General features: G+C 39.5%; 1 protein-coding gene and 1 long non-coding RNA gene across 2 annotated transcripts; both read left to right on the top strand.

The window, feature by feature from the left end:
- The first annotated feature begins 7,479 nt into the window (after nucleotides 1-7,479).
- LOC134657790 (uncharacterized) lies at nucleotides 7,480-7,891 on the top strand. Its single transcript, XR_010097647.1, has 2 exons — nucleotides 7,480-7,797; nucleotides 7,830-7,891. It is a non-coding gene; the product is annotated as an uncharacterized LOC134657790 (long non-coding RNA).
- A 3,351-nt stretch (nucleotides 7,892-11,242) lies between these two features.
- LOC134658222 (paternally-expressed gene 3 protein-like) lies at nucleotides 11,243-13,011 on the top strand. Its single transcript, XM_063513832.1, has 4 exons — nucleotides 11,243-11,567; nucleotides 12,101-12,295; nucleotides 12,386-12,519; nucleotides 12,937-13,011. Exons 1-4 carry the CDS (start codon nucleotides 11,243-11,245, stop codon nucleotides 13,009-13,011), a joined length of 729 nt encoding a protein of 242 aa, XP_063369902.1.
- Nucleotides 13,012-14,581: the final 1,570 nt, after the last annotated feature.

Here is a 14,581-nt window from a genome sequence, read left to right as displayed (position 1 = left end):
TTAACATACTCAAACTTCAACTTCAACTTCAACATTTATTCAGCAAATAGGCCACAAGGGCACTTTTACACGTCAACATTGAATTTACATACAAGCAAAATAATAATAATTATACATCAACAATTATTAAATACAACTACAACTACCAAATCAAACTAACGTAATACAATTACTTAGAGATGTATAAGGTCTCTTAATGTCGAATTACATAAAAAAAACTATAATAATAATATTAAAATAAAAACAAAACAGATACATGGAAAAAAAATCTAAACTTATTTAGAGGTGTAAATGTCTCTAAGTGTCAGAACTAAAAAATAACATAGTTTATCAAATTATCCTTAGAGATGTATAGGGTCTCCAAGAGTCACAATCCTGTATGATTAGCACATTACGAGAAAAAAAAAATATACGAGAACCGAATGAGGCGTCTCACTGCAATTAAATTAAAAAATAAAGTTACTAAATAAATATATTCGTGTTAGCTTAAACAGACCCGTCTCCACAAACAGCACCCGTTCACGAGTACGACTCGTATCTCAGCCATCGCCTCCCTCAACCTTCATTCGGGAAAGTGGCGACCCGATCAACGACGCCACCGTAAGCAAAGACTTTTAAGCGAGCATGACATGTTCAAGCTACCGGCCTATATTAATATTAAAATAGTGATAACACTTAGCTGTGAGACACAGCATTTTGTGCTCGTATGTTACATAAAAGACGGTATAGCTTCACATAATTACTAGCCTAAATTGACTTAGAGATGTAAAGGTCTCTAAGTGTCCGAATCATTAAAAATATAAGTATGTACAATAAAATAAAAATAATAAAATGAATAAATACTTAGGGATGTAAAGGTCTCCAAGTGTCAGAATCATTAAAAATAAAATAAATAATTACTTAGAGATGTATATGGTCTCCAAGTGTCCAAAACTAAAATTAAATTAAACAATATAATCAAGCGAGAACATGATTGTCTCATGTGTCAATTCGACTGGACACTAGCATATTTAATTTACAATGAAAAAACAATATTTATTGAACTCTTATCATACTATCGAAATCAAGCTACAGGCTTAAAGGCATCTCTATCGTGTATAAAATCATTTACAGTGTAGTACGCCTTACTTAACAAGGAGCGCTTAATGTGTGACTTAAATTTGGTAAGTGGTAAATTCGCTATGTCAGTAGGGACTTTGTTATAAAAACGTGTACAGTTCCCGACGAAAGACGTACTAACCTTACGGAGGCGGTGGGCGGGCACAGCAAGTTTATGTTTGTTTCTAGTGTTATAGTTATGGATGTCACTGTTAAGCTTGAATTCGTGGATGTTTTTCCGAACATACATAATATTCTCAAGTATGTATTGAGATGCAATGGTAAGAATGTTAACCTCTTTGAATTTCTCTCTCAGAGATACTCGAGCGCCCAGTCCATAGATGGAACGTACAGCTCGTTTTTGCAGCACAAATATTGTCTGAATGTCTGCCGCTTTTCCCCACAACAGAATTCCATACGACATAACACTATGGAAATAACTAAAGTATACCAGCCTGGCCGTCTCTACGTTTGTTAGCTGTCTGATTCTCCTCACTGCATAGGCTGCTGAACTGAGTTTGCCGGCTAGAGTGGCTATATGTGCATGCCATTGCAGTTTTGAGTCTAAAGTGACTCCCAGGAAAACAGTTCGATCTTCAAATTCCAGCGTATCACCTTTTATTTTAATCTTGCTGTTAGTTACCTGCTTGACGTTAGGTAGCGTAAACTTGATGCATTTGGTTTTCTTGGCATTCAAAAGCAAATTGTTTGCCGTAAACCAGTTTACTACGGTAGATAGCGCTTCATTAATGCTATCGAAGCTATTTTCCTTTCTGTCCACTTTAAATATAAGGGAAGTGTCATCTGCGAATAACACTATATCATGTCTATCTTGCACAACTTTTGGTAAATCATTAATGTATACCAAAAACAGGAAGGGACCAAGAATTGAACCTTGAGGCACTCCGAGGGCTACCGGGGACCCCGCTGATTGAGCTCCATTAATAACTACTCGCTGAGTTCTATCCGAAAGGTACGATGAGACTAGGTCAAGGGCACTAGCCTTTATCCCATAGCGGCTTAATTTTCTCTTTAAATTTTCGTGATCAACGCAATCAAATGCCTTTGACAGATCACAGAAAATTCCCACAGCATCTTGAGCTTTTTCCCAAGCGTCAAAGATGTGTTTTAGAAGTACCGCACCGGCGTCAGTAGTAGATCGACCTCTGGTAAAACCAAATTGATTGCTATCCAGCAGTTTATTTCTGTTGAAATGTGACAATAGTTGATTCAGAATAAGTTTCTCGAACACTTTGCTTAATGCCGGTAGTATTGAAATTGGTTTAAAGTTCGCTGGATCTGTTTTCGTTCCTGATTTAAACAGCGGGATGATTTTACTATGTTTCATAATATCTGGAAAAATACCAGCATCAATGCATCTGTTGAAAATCAATCAAAGAAACCCCTTGAAAAAAAATACTACTGCATAACAACAAAAACTGGTCAAGTGGATGTTGGTATCAATGGAAAAGACAATTATATCGAGAAATAAGTTTTTGGTACAAGCTTAAACCCTGACTGTACTTTTCTTTCCACAGACAACTAATGCTCATCGACACATTTCTAAAAACCCCAAACACAATTAGGTTGCGTTGTTTTAACACAGATTTTCTATGGCCGCCTCCTGTCTCCATCATCAGATCAGCTGATGGTACCATAATATTGCATTATGTCACCCGACTTGCATATGTATGCAAATTTTTAGCTCCATCGGAAACCGGAAAGAGTGCATGACTGCATGGGTCAAAATTAACCATCAAGGTTTGACCCGAAACATAAATATTTAGATAGGTAATTGAAAGTTAAATAAAAGCTTGTAACTAATAAAGAAGGGGACTGTAACATGAACATAAAATAATATGACTAATGAAACATGTTTATTTTTATAAATATAGTTTAAAAAAACAATAATCAATTATTTATTGTCTGTCTGGATATAGTGGCGACGCCGGCTGATCTGCTGAATCTGTAATGAATAATAAAATACGGAAATTTGGAAACTTTTCGAAAGCACATCAGTAATAAAAGCTTGTATGGATAATGATTTTATGACAAAAACTTATACTATTCATTCAAACCCATAGACGTATAATAATATACATATACTCTAGCAAGCCAGCTTTGTCTGTAGAGAAAGACAGCAAATCTGAAAAATGGATGATAATCATAGCTGGTCAACCAAATCTTGTCAATAAAAAAAGGCGCGAAATTCAAATTTTCTATGGGACGATATCCCTTCGCGCCTACATTTTTCAAATTTGCCGCCTTTTTCTACTGTCAAGATCTGGTTGACCAAGTATATGTCCTATATTTTTTTTGAGTTTTGCGCATTATTCTACTGACATGTGTTAACAATCTAAAGCCATACGGAATATATGATCACGCGCCGTGTTGCGGAATTTCACTGGAACCCTATACATGAGAATAACAGCGCCCTCTTATTATCATATTATATCAATTCAATCATATCAATTATCATATTAATATTACTGGTCAGGCTTTAACTTAGTCTGTCTCCTATAAGATTATCGTCTCTCAACACTAACGGCTAAGCCACGACATTGCGCGACCGGCGACGGCAACCATGGGTTCGACAGCGATCGGACGTTAGTTGCCGCCGTCGCCAGTCGCGCAATGTCGTGGCCGAGCCGTAATGATGCTCATCGAGTCGCATAGACACTATTATAATTATGTATATGTATAGTTTCTTACCTTCCTGAGTTTCATGGTCTTGTCTCCTGTATATTAAGATTCTCATCATGTATCGTTTCATGGCTTTTTAGTTGGTACCGATACATACAAGCAAAACTACATTTTTCACATTTGAAACGGTTGACAGCATGTGTCGCTTCATGTTGTATTAGGTTGCTTTTCCTCAATGTAGTATAATCACATGCCCTACATTTGTAAATCTCCGCACCAGTGTGAGTCGCTTCATGTAACAGCAAAGTCTTCTTTTTTTCGGCAGCAAAACTACATACTCGACACTTAAAAGGTTCGTCACTGGTATGTATTGTTACATGATTTAGTAGATCATCTTTTTTGGCACAAGTAAAGTCACATTGGTAACAATTATAAGGTTTTACATTGATATGTGCAGCCATGTGGCGTAGTAAAAAGGCTTTACGTGTACCGGCATAGCTGCATTGCTCGCACTTGAAGGGTTTTTCACCAGTGTGTTTCCCTTCGTGTTCTTGCCAACTGACTTTTTCCGAGAAAGAATCACTGCAATAGCTGCATTTGTATGCCTTTTCTTTAGTATCAAGCAATTGCAAATTCTTTTGAAGACTGACGGTATGTATTTTTTTATGTATTCGCAAATCATCTTTGTTGGTACAAGCAATAAAACTACATTGGTCACATTTATAAAGTTTGACATCATGTTGTAAATTACTTTTGCTTGTACCATCAGAATGTTTTTTCATGTGACTTACTAATGAGACCAGATTTATAGTTTCATATTCACAGTGAGCACATTTGAACATTTTTGGTATTCCACTTGATTCCTTCTTTATAGAGGGCACTGCAACAGAAAAAAATTGTGTTTAAAAATTAAAAGATAGTTACAAGCACAGTTACATGGGGACTAGCTGGTAGGTTATATTCAGTGGCATAGCGTGAACTAATCTAGAAGTCTTGGAAAAGTCGCATCTGCAAGGCCCTTTTCTTTTAATGTGTATTCCCAAGTTCTTCAATCTTACCTGTACTAACATACGGAAGTGAAACATGGGCTCTAACAAAAGATATATCAAGCAAACTTTCCATATGCCTGCATGCGATGGAAAGAAGTATGATAGGAATCAAGAGAACAGACAAAGTAAGAAATAGCAGCATCAGATATAAAACTAAAGTTCAGGATATAACTAGAAAGATAAGAAGACTAAAAAGGGAAATGGGCAGGTCACATGGTTAGAGGAAATGACAAATGGAGCAAACTCGTCACTCAATGGTACCCAAGAGATGGAAACAGAAAGGATACTAAACCAAAGAAATGGTGGGAGGACGACATAAGACAGGTCGCAGGAATAACGTGGGGTAGTGGCCATAGAAAGGCCAGAATGGAGAAGATTGGAGGAGGCCTTTGCCACCTGGCAAATGGACACACAAAAATGGAAAAAAAGTGAAATATATGAATATAAATAAAAGATAATGTATAGTCCGACTAAAGGCTAAATATATATATTTAATATATATATTTAATATATATATATAATATATATATTCCCAAGTTAATAAAGTTTCGGGGGAGACCCCTTAAGTGTGAGGGCAATATATTTATTTATTTTAAACTTTATTGCACAAAAACAAGTAAAAAGTATGAAAGGAAAGGCGGAATTAATGTTATTTCTGAACTGAGCTTGTGATTCAACAAGACACAACAATCAGCAATCGGGAATTACGAATTTATCAGATATGTTAAGATTTTTATCAGTGCCACAATCCTTGGATTTTTAATATCTACAAGATTTTTATAATATCATACTATTTATTTTTGTATGAGGATTTGGTTGTCAGTATTCTTTATTAGACTTTAGTAGACTCTCCTAACTACAGTTTCTTTTCTTACCTTCCTGTGTTGATAAATGGTCGCTTAAACCGTTTTGAACATGAGTATCCTGGCTATGCTTGTCAAGCTTCTCATCAGCATGTATCTTTTCATGGTTTTTTAGTTCAAACTGAAAATGCCCTGCAAAACTACATTTTTCACATTTGAAACGATTAACAGCGTGTCTCGCTTCATGGAGTATCATGTTGTTCTTCCTTAATGTAGTAAAATCGCATGTGCTACATTTGTAAGTCTTCGCACCAGTGTGAGTCGCTTCATGCAATTGTAAATTCCGTTTTGTGTCAGTAGCAAAACTACATTTGTCACACTTATAAGAGTTATAAGGTTGGTCACTGGTATGTATTGCTTTATGGTTTAGTAGATCATCTTTTTTGGCACAAGTAAAGTCACATTGGCTACATTTATAAGGTTTTACATTGATATGTGCAGCTTTGTGGCGTAGTAAAAAGCACATATGTGTACCGGCATAGCTGCATTGATCGCATTTGTAGGGCTTTTCACCAGTGTGTTTCCGTTCATGTATTTGCAAACTGACTTCTTCTACGAAAGCATAACTGCAATAGCTGCATTTGTATATCCTTTCTTTAGTATCTTTCCTTTCAAGCGCTTGCAAATTCTTTTGCGGGTTGCCTGGTTTATTGTGTACTAGTTTATGTTGTAGCAAGTCATCTTGTTCGGTGCAAGCAAAACTACATTGGTTACATTTATATAGTTTGACATCATGTAGTAAACTAGTTTTGCTTGTGCCAGCATAAATACGTCCTGAGCCAGCATAAATACATTTGAATGTCTCCACAGTCTGATTCCTCTTTTGGACCCCTAAACAACTTTTCTTGCTAAATTTCTTATCGCAATGTTTCTTCATGTGACTTACTAATGAGACCAAATTGATAGTTTCATATTCACAGTGAGCACATTTGAAAATTTTTGGTTTTCCACTTGATTCCTTCTTTGGAGTTTGCCCTGCAACAGATAAACTAGTGTTTACTAAAAGATTGTTACAAAGTACAGTTACATGGGGAATAATAAATAAATAAATAAATATTATAGGACATTTTTACACAAACTGACTAAGCCCCACAGTAAACTCAAGAAGGCTTGTGTTGTGGGTACTCAGACAACGATAGATATAATCAGGCATCGGAGTTTTTATCGCATGGTAAGACTAATAGCAAGCTATGGAGTTGACATTTGCCATAAATGTAAACTCTTATTCATACATTTGAACAACTATCGCCCCATCAGCTTGCTATCACACCTGTATAAACTCTTTACGAAGATCATTACTCTACGCCTCACCAAGAAACTTGACTCATATCAGCCAATGGAGCAAGCTGGATTCAAGAGTGGTAACAGCACGTTGGATCATATATTGTCTATGAGAATAATTATAGAAAAGACGACTGAATATCAAATGCCCTTGTGGTTAGCATTTATTGATTACAAAAAAGCATTTGACAGTGTTGAAACATGGTCGGTCATAGAATCACTGCAAAATGCACGTATAGATCACCGATATACTGCCCTAATCGAAAATATGTACAGGAGAGCCACCTTAAAAGTGAACCTACCCCCGCTGACGGAGCCAGTTCGGATTGAGAAGGGCGTACGACAAGGTGATACGCTTTCACCAAAATTGTTTACTCTGGTGCTAGAGGACATCTTAAAAAGCCTGAACTGGGAAAATCGTGGATTGAACATATGGGGTAGTCGCTTAAATAATTTGCGGTTCGCTGATGATATTGTTTTGTTGGCAAGTAACCCCGCTGAACTTCAAAGTATGATTCAAGAACTCAGCGATGCCTCTGTACGGTGTGGCCTGGAAATGAATCTAGACAAGACAAAAGTTATGACAAATACAGATGTCAAGGCGAATATCACAGTTAACCATACTGCCATCGAAACGGTCGATAAATACGTGTATTTGGGACAAGAGATAGTGACTGGAAAGAATAACCAAACCAATGAAATCAACAGACGCGTACGGCTAGCCTGGGCAGCCTATTCCAATCTCGAGTTTGCCTTCAAAATGAAACTTAAGGCCGAACAAAAAGCACGCATATTTGATCAATGTATCCTGCCTGTTCTCACTTATGGAGCTGAAACCTGGGTTTTCACCAAAGGCATATTACGTAAACTAAGCGTTGTCCAGCGGGCGCTAGAGAGAAAACTGGTGGGGATCACATTGAGAGACCGTAAAACGAATGAGTGGCTGAGACAGCAGAGCAAGGTCACGGATGTTGTAAAACGCGTAGCCAGTTTGAAGTGGGAATGGGCTGGTCATATGGCACGAAAGACCGACTCGTGGAGTAAAAGAATACTCGAGTGGCGACCATGGGGAGAAGAACGTCCTCCAAGTAAACCCAATATGCGTTGGGAAGACGACATCAAAAGGGCTGCGGGGATGAGATGGCTCCAGGTTGCACAGAACCGTGACGAATGGAGAAGAATGAAGGAGGCCTACACCCGAAGGGTAGAAAAGGGCTAAAGAGAGAGAGAGAGAGAGAGAGATAGAAAACAACCATGACTCAAAAACAAATATCTGTGCTCAACACACAAATAAAATCCCTTACTGGGATTCAAACCCAGGACCGCGGCTTCACAGGCAGGCTCACTACCCACTAGGCCAGACAGATCTATATCTGAATCCCTAAAGTATTTTGTCCTATCTTTGCATTCCCTAATATTGTTTGTCATAATGATCAGTTTTTTTTTCCTTATTTTCTTTTTTGCGAGGGTCGCAGTTCTAACTAGGGTTGCCAACTATTTTTTGGTAGAATATAGTATTTTCCAGAATAGGGCATCAAAAATATAGTACATTTCAAAAAAATATGGTACTTTTAGATAAAATACTAAACATAAGTGTAACATACGTTTAATCGGAAATATAGTATTATAGCGTACTATATATTTTTCCAAAAGTATATAGTACAGAGAGCCAAAATATAGTACAATACTATATAATATAGTACGGTTGGCAACCCTAGTTCTAACCCTAACCTAACCTACTTTTGTGGCACCAAGTTCTAAAACCTAACCATTTTTTAGAACCTTACATTATGGAAAATAATCGTTATGACAATTGATCGTTAGGGCATGTGCCCATTAGGACAAACCAGTTAGAGCAAGTGACTTTAGGACAAACGTTGTTAGGGATTCAGAATGACACCCGGCCAGACCGGTCGTCAAATGGAATGGGAATGGGTGAGCGCATGTGTTGGTATAGATTCATGCAAGTCTGTGCTGTGATTCACTGCAAAAATAGGCTATGTCAACCGTCTGTCGCTCAATCATCACTCTCACTAGCCAGTACAACCTTCAGTAGCAGATTAGCAGTTTTGGCCGCTCTAGACTCCACGCCCTGTAGAAACTACTAAGAGTAATAAGTAGCCGCCCCTTTCTCCTAATGCCCCTAATATCTTGCCTGCTTTAGGCCTGGGCCTACTGGGAGTACTGGGCCTTTGAGCAAACCCCAGTGAGCGAACCTTGAACTTCTTAATTAAACATTATATAACAAATTGCGAGAACTGACCTTGGCTAGCAACGCGGCACTCCACCTCTGGCTCGGGGCCGCGCACAGGTTCAAGTACCAGCTCGTCATTCACAAGCCGACCCGCGTACAGTCCCGCCGCCGCGCCATCCGTCTCTGAAGGCTCTTGTTTTACACACATATCATCCAAAGACAGCTCGATTTCCATAGGCTCGTCTTTTACACACGAAGGCTCGTCTTTTACATACGAAGACTCGTCTTTTACCCGCGAAGGCTCGTCTTTTACACACGAAGGCTCGTCTTTTACCCGCGAAGGCTCGTCTTTTACACAAGGCTCTATTTTTATAGACACGTCCTCACATGAGGGCTCGTCTTCTACACACACATCCTCAGGACTCTCAGGAGGCTCAGCCTTCACAAAAACAGCGTCTGTGGCTTGCAATGATGATTCCATGGTCAACTATTAAGCGTCCTAAAATATCGGCACGCAAACAAGAGTACACACTTTTAGAACAGTATTTTTATGATTAATATAATATGCTATATTGCTATAAGACTTTTTTTACAGTTTGGTTTATTTTACACAGTATCAACATGATCCCTATGCGACGCGTCGGCGTCGCCGTCCGCCAGCGCCACCGCCATTCCATAGATATGACAGATATAATTGCTAATTTAGACTCTCGTACGCGGATTAGACTCTCGCGCGAGCCACGAGACGAGCCGCGAGCCGCGCCACGAGACGCGAGTCGCCGAGTCCACCGCTTAAAAGCGATTTAGACTCTCGTGCGAGCCACGAGACGAGCCTCGAGCCGAGCCACGAGACGAGAGTGTAAGCGGTGGGCTCGCGGCTCGTCTCGTGGCTCGCAAGCTCGTCGAGCTAATATAATTTAAACACTAACGGCACGGCATAAGGTTTATAACCGAATGACAAGCCGAACGCGAATGTAAGCGGTGGACTCGCGTCTCGTAGACGCGACGCGACGAGACGCGAGTCCACCGCTTACATTCGCGTTCGGCTTGTCATTCGGTTATAAACCTTATGCCGTGCCGTTAGTGTTTAAATTATATTAACTCGACGAGCTTGCGAGCCACGAGACGAGCCGCGACTGCCGCGAGCCCACCGCTTACACTCGCGTCTCGTGGCGCTGCTCGCGCGAGAGTCTAAACAGCTTTTAAAACGGTAACACCTTGATTTGAAGTCCATCTTGTCAATAGCATGGCTAGCATGGCTTGGCATAGCAAGTATGGTTGTCCTTTTTTGACAAACGGCATTTTTACAAGAGCGAGGAGAGACAAATGATACTAGTTGCTGCGCCGTCAAAGAGAACAGATAACGTTGGGGCTTCGTTGGGGCCTTGATTCATGCCATAGAAGGTAGCATATTCATGCCGCCCGCCGTCGACACTCCAGCAGCTCTAGTGACAGTGACACTGACAGCTGACAGTGACAATTACAACTTGTATTCGTTAAGGGCTCTACAGACCGTGAAACAAAAGGCATGCGTTTTTAGATAAACTGTGCACACACTGCAAAGTGCAAACACACTGTGTCAGTAGAAAAAGACAGCAAATTTAAAAAATGTAGGCACGAGAGTTTGACCTAGACAGCACAGATTACGTTAGTTTAAACAAATTGAACGCACGGAAGTTCACATTTTTGGCAGTGTCAGTGCGCATAATCACCGTCCACCACTAGTATTATGGGCGGCAGACAAAACTCTAGAAATGACGTGAAGCAAGCCGCTCATGGCTCATGCCATGTTGTGGGGGCGTGGCCAACGATAATAGAAGCCAATATATTATATCGTATAGAGAGGCCTTAAATTCGCATGACATTTGTTGCAAGGTCTGTAGAGGCCTTAACAAACACAGCTAGTGATTGTTTGTCTCTGTCACTAGTGTCACTGTCATTTGACTGTCATAGGATTGGAATCGCTGAGCCCAGTTGTAAGCAAGAAATCTAAATAATAATATTTTTTTGATGCTGTAAACAGCACATACTAATCATAAATACCTCTTCCTTAAGTTCCAAAAGCGTCGATTTCTATTCGCGTGACGATTACATAGGACAGTTGATAGTTGACGATGGAGTCAACGTTACAAGACACAGAGCCCACAGAGGAAGTTTTCGTGAAAGCTGAACCCTCTGAGGAGTGTGTACAACTTGTACAAGACGAGCCCTCATGCGATGTGTCTATAAAAATCGAGCCGTATGTAAAGGACGAGCCTTTACAGAAAGTGTCTATAGAAATCGAGTTAGCATTGGAAAATGGCTGTGTAAAACAGGAGGCTTCAAAGACGGCTAGTACGGCGGCGGGGAACGAACACGAGAATAATGAGCTGGTACCTGAACCTGTGCGCGGTTCCGAGCCAGCGGTGGAGCGGCGCGTTGCTACCCAAGGGTCCCAAGGTCAGTTAGTTCTCGCAATTTGTTATAATAGAAATGTAAGACATCTATGGTAACTGTGTTTGTACTGGCTAGTGAGAACGACGATTGAGCGACAGGTGGCTGACATAGCCTATTTTTGCAGTGAATGTAGGTCAGCACACCTCCGACAAAATAGTAGTTTATGACAATTTAACTAACCACCCTTTGCGGTTAGTTCCAATTGCGTCTGATTTTCGAAGGCTTGCACTTTAACTAAGATATAATAAATGAATTAAGAATTATATTTGTTTGTGTTGTTTGTTTAAATTGAGATATAGATTACCTATATATGCTTTCAAATAACATTTCTTTGGATAAGGTGAATCTATGTATGGGGGTTGGTTTGCCTATATTTTGTCCTAATTTACAAAGATCTTGATTCAAATACGTCTTAGAGTGCCTCTTAGCAGCTATGGTGACTAGCATGAATCTATACCAACACATGCGCTCACCCATTCCCCATATAACTGTACTTCGTAATTATTCTTTCGTAAACACAAATTTTTCTGTTGCAGGGCAAACTCCAAAGAAGGAATTAAGTGGAAAACCAAAAATTTTCAAATGTGCTCACTGTGAATATGAAACTGTCAATCTACTCGGGTTAATAAGACACACAAAGAAACATTGCGATAATGATAAGAAATCTAACAAGAAAAGTTGTTTAGGAGTCCAAAAAAGAAATCAGACTGTGGAGACATTCAAATGTGGACGTATTTATGCCGGCACAAGCAAAACTAGTTTACTACATGATGTCAAACTATATAAATGTAATCAATGTAGCTTTGCTTGTACCCAACAAGATGACTTACTGAAACATAAAATAGTACACAACAAACCAGGCAACCCTCAAAAGGATTTGCAAGCGCTTGAAAGAGAAGATACTAAAGAAAAGTCATACAAATGCAGCTATTGCAGTGAAGCTTTCTTAGGAGAAGTTAGTTGGCAAGTACACGAACGGAAACACACTGGGGAAAAACCCTTCAAATGCGATCAATGCAGCTATGCCGGTACACAAATAAACCATCTACTAAGCCACAAAGCTATGCATACCAACGTGATTCCTTATAAATGTAGCCAATGTGACTTTGCTTGTGCCAAAAAAGATGATCTATTAAATCATAAAGTAATACATACCAATGACCAACCGTTTAAGTGTGGGGTATGTAGTTTCGCTACCGACAGAAAATGGCATTTGCGATTGCATAAAGCGACACACACTGGTGCGGAGATTTACAATTGTGGCACGTGCAGTTATAGTACTTTGAGGCAAATAGATCTAGCGAACCATGAAGCAAGGCACGCTGTGAAACGTTACAAATGTGAGAAATGTAGTTTTGCTTGTAATCGCCAGTTTAAGTTGAAGCATCATGAACGGATACATGATGAGAAGCTGAATAAGCCTATCCGGGAGCATAGAGAAATATAGTAAGACAAGAGTGCTCACTCCATACATCAGTTTTGATACCAAAAAGACTATTAGCATCTAGCATCGAGTAGCGGAACTATCAGTACTGCTACTTGACAATAGATGTAGCACCAACCGGAAAGTCTTATGTTGTTGGTGGTAGACACTGAAATTAATAGTATTTTGGTCTCAAAACTAATGTATGGAGACTATGGAGTGAGCAATCTATGTATTTTTTTTATTTATGCCGGAAGGCTCATGCTCACAGAGGTGTAAGAAACTATCTATCACTAGAGTGAGGTAAGAAAGTAAACTGTATGGTCATACAACCAGTCATTTGCCCATAAGGAAAGCCAAAAAATATGGAAATTTTTATTGAAAAATTTTGTTTTAAAAAGACATTTTATACTTAAATAGGTAGGTTCTAATTTTTATAATAAACAATGAAAAACGAATTAAAAATCTATTTTTTTTAATATCAATAAAAGTACACAAGTCATTTGCACACAATCTTTTATATCAGCGGTCGGCAACCTTTTAGGAGCCAAGGGCCACATAGTAGTTAACGAATTTGACGCGGGCCGCACTTTGTAATATTTATACTTTATCAGACATTGTCGTTTGTCAATATTATATACAAAATAGCTAGGGAGGCTCACGGGCCGCAAGTGACAGGTTCACGGGCCGCATGCGGCCCGCGGGCCGCGGCTTGCCGACCGCTGTTTTATATGCTAACGGCGCGGCGTTATTCAAAAACGTTTGCTAAGTTAATCAGCTGATGGTCGTCGTTTGTCCCACTCTATGGCATAACGACAGAGAGGGGCAAACGACGATCATCAACTGATTAAGTTAGCAGCCGTTTATGAATAACGCCAGTCTTTAACCTTTTCCACGCCGTGTCAAACACAAAAGCTGTCACTCGGACGCCACATCATTGAAGTGTCATAACTGAAGTTGAACTTTATGCATATGCACGTAGGTCGATGTTGCTCTGTGGTCTGTGACCGATTAATCGGTCTTTGGGGTTGAACCTACGACCTACGGTGCGGAGGGCTTTTTCTAAAATAAATATCGAAAACCCAATTCTTTCAAATCTGGACATTCTTGGGCTCATTCTACTCAGAATCGACAGCACTCTCCATCCTACCATTAAAAAATACGTCCCAAAACGTCCATTCTATTACGTCACGTTTTTAGTATGAGAAAATTTTTCACTTGTATGTAACGTGACGTAGTGGAATGTACAATTTTCATACAAAATTTTGGGACAATTTTTTTTATCACCAGGATTGAATATGCTAGTGATTCTGAATTGAAAGAACCCAAAAACGCCAGGATCTGGGAGAATCGGGTTTTCAATATTTATTTTAGAAAACGCCCGGATATATCGGTCATTGGCGTACAAAAAAATTACAAAAGACGAGGAGACGAAGTTTAAGGTATGGCTTGTATTGAAAATAAACAAAAAACTAGAGATGCAACGGATAGTTGTTTGGCCGGATACCGGATATCCGGCCATGACACTAGCCGAATATCCGGTATCCGGCCGCCGGATATTCGGCCGGCGGAACTATACCTATATTTTGAGTTT

Source organism: Cydia amplana, chromosome 21, assembly GCF_948474715.1.
Source record: "Cydia amplana chromosome 21, ilCydAmpl1.1, whole genome shotgun sequence".
Taxonomy (NCBI): domain Eukaryota; kingdom Metazoa; phylum Arthropoda; class Insecta; order Lepidoptera; family Tortricidae; genus Cydia; species Cydia amplana.
This window is presented reverse-complemented; position numbering and strand designations above follow the sequence as displayed.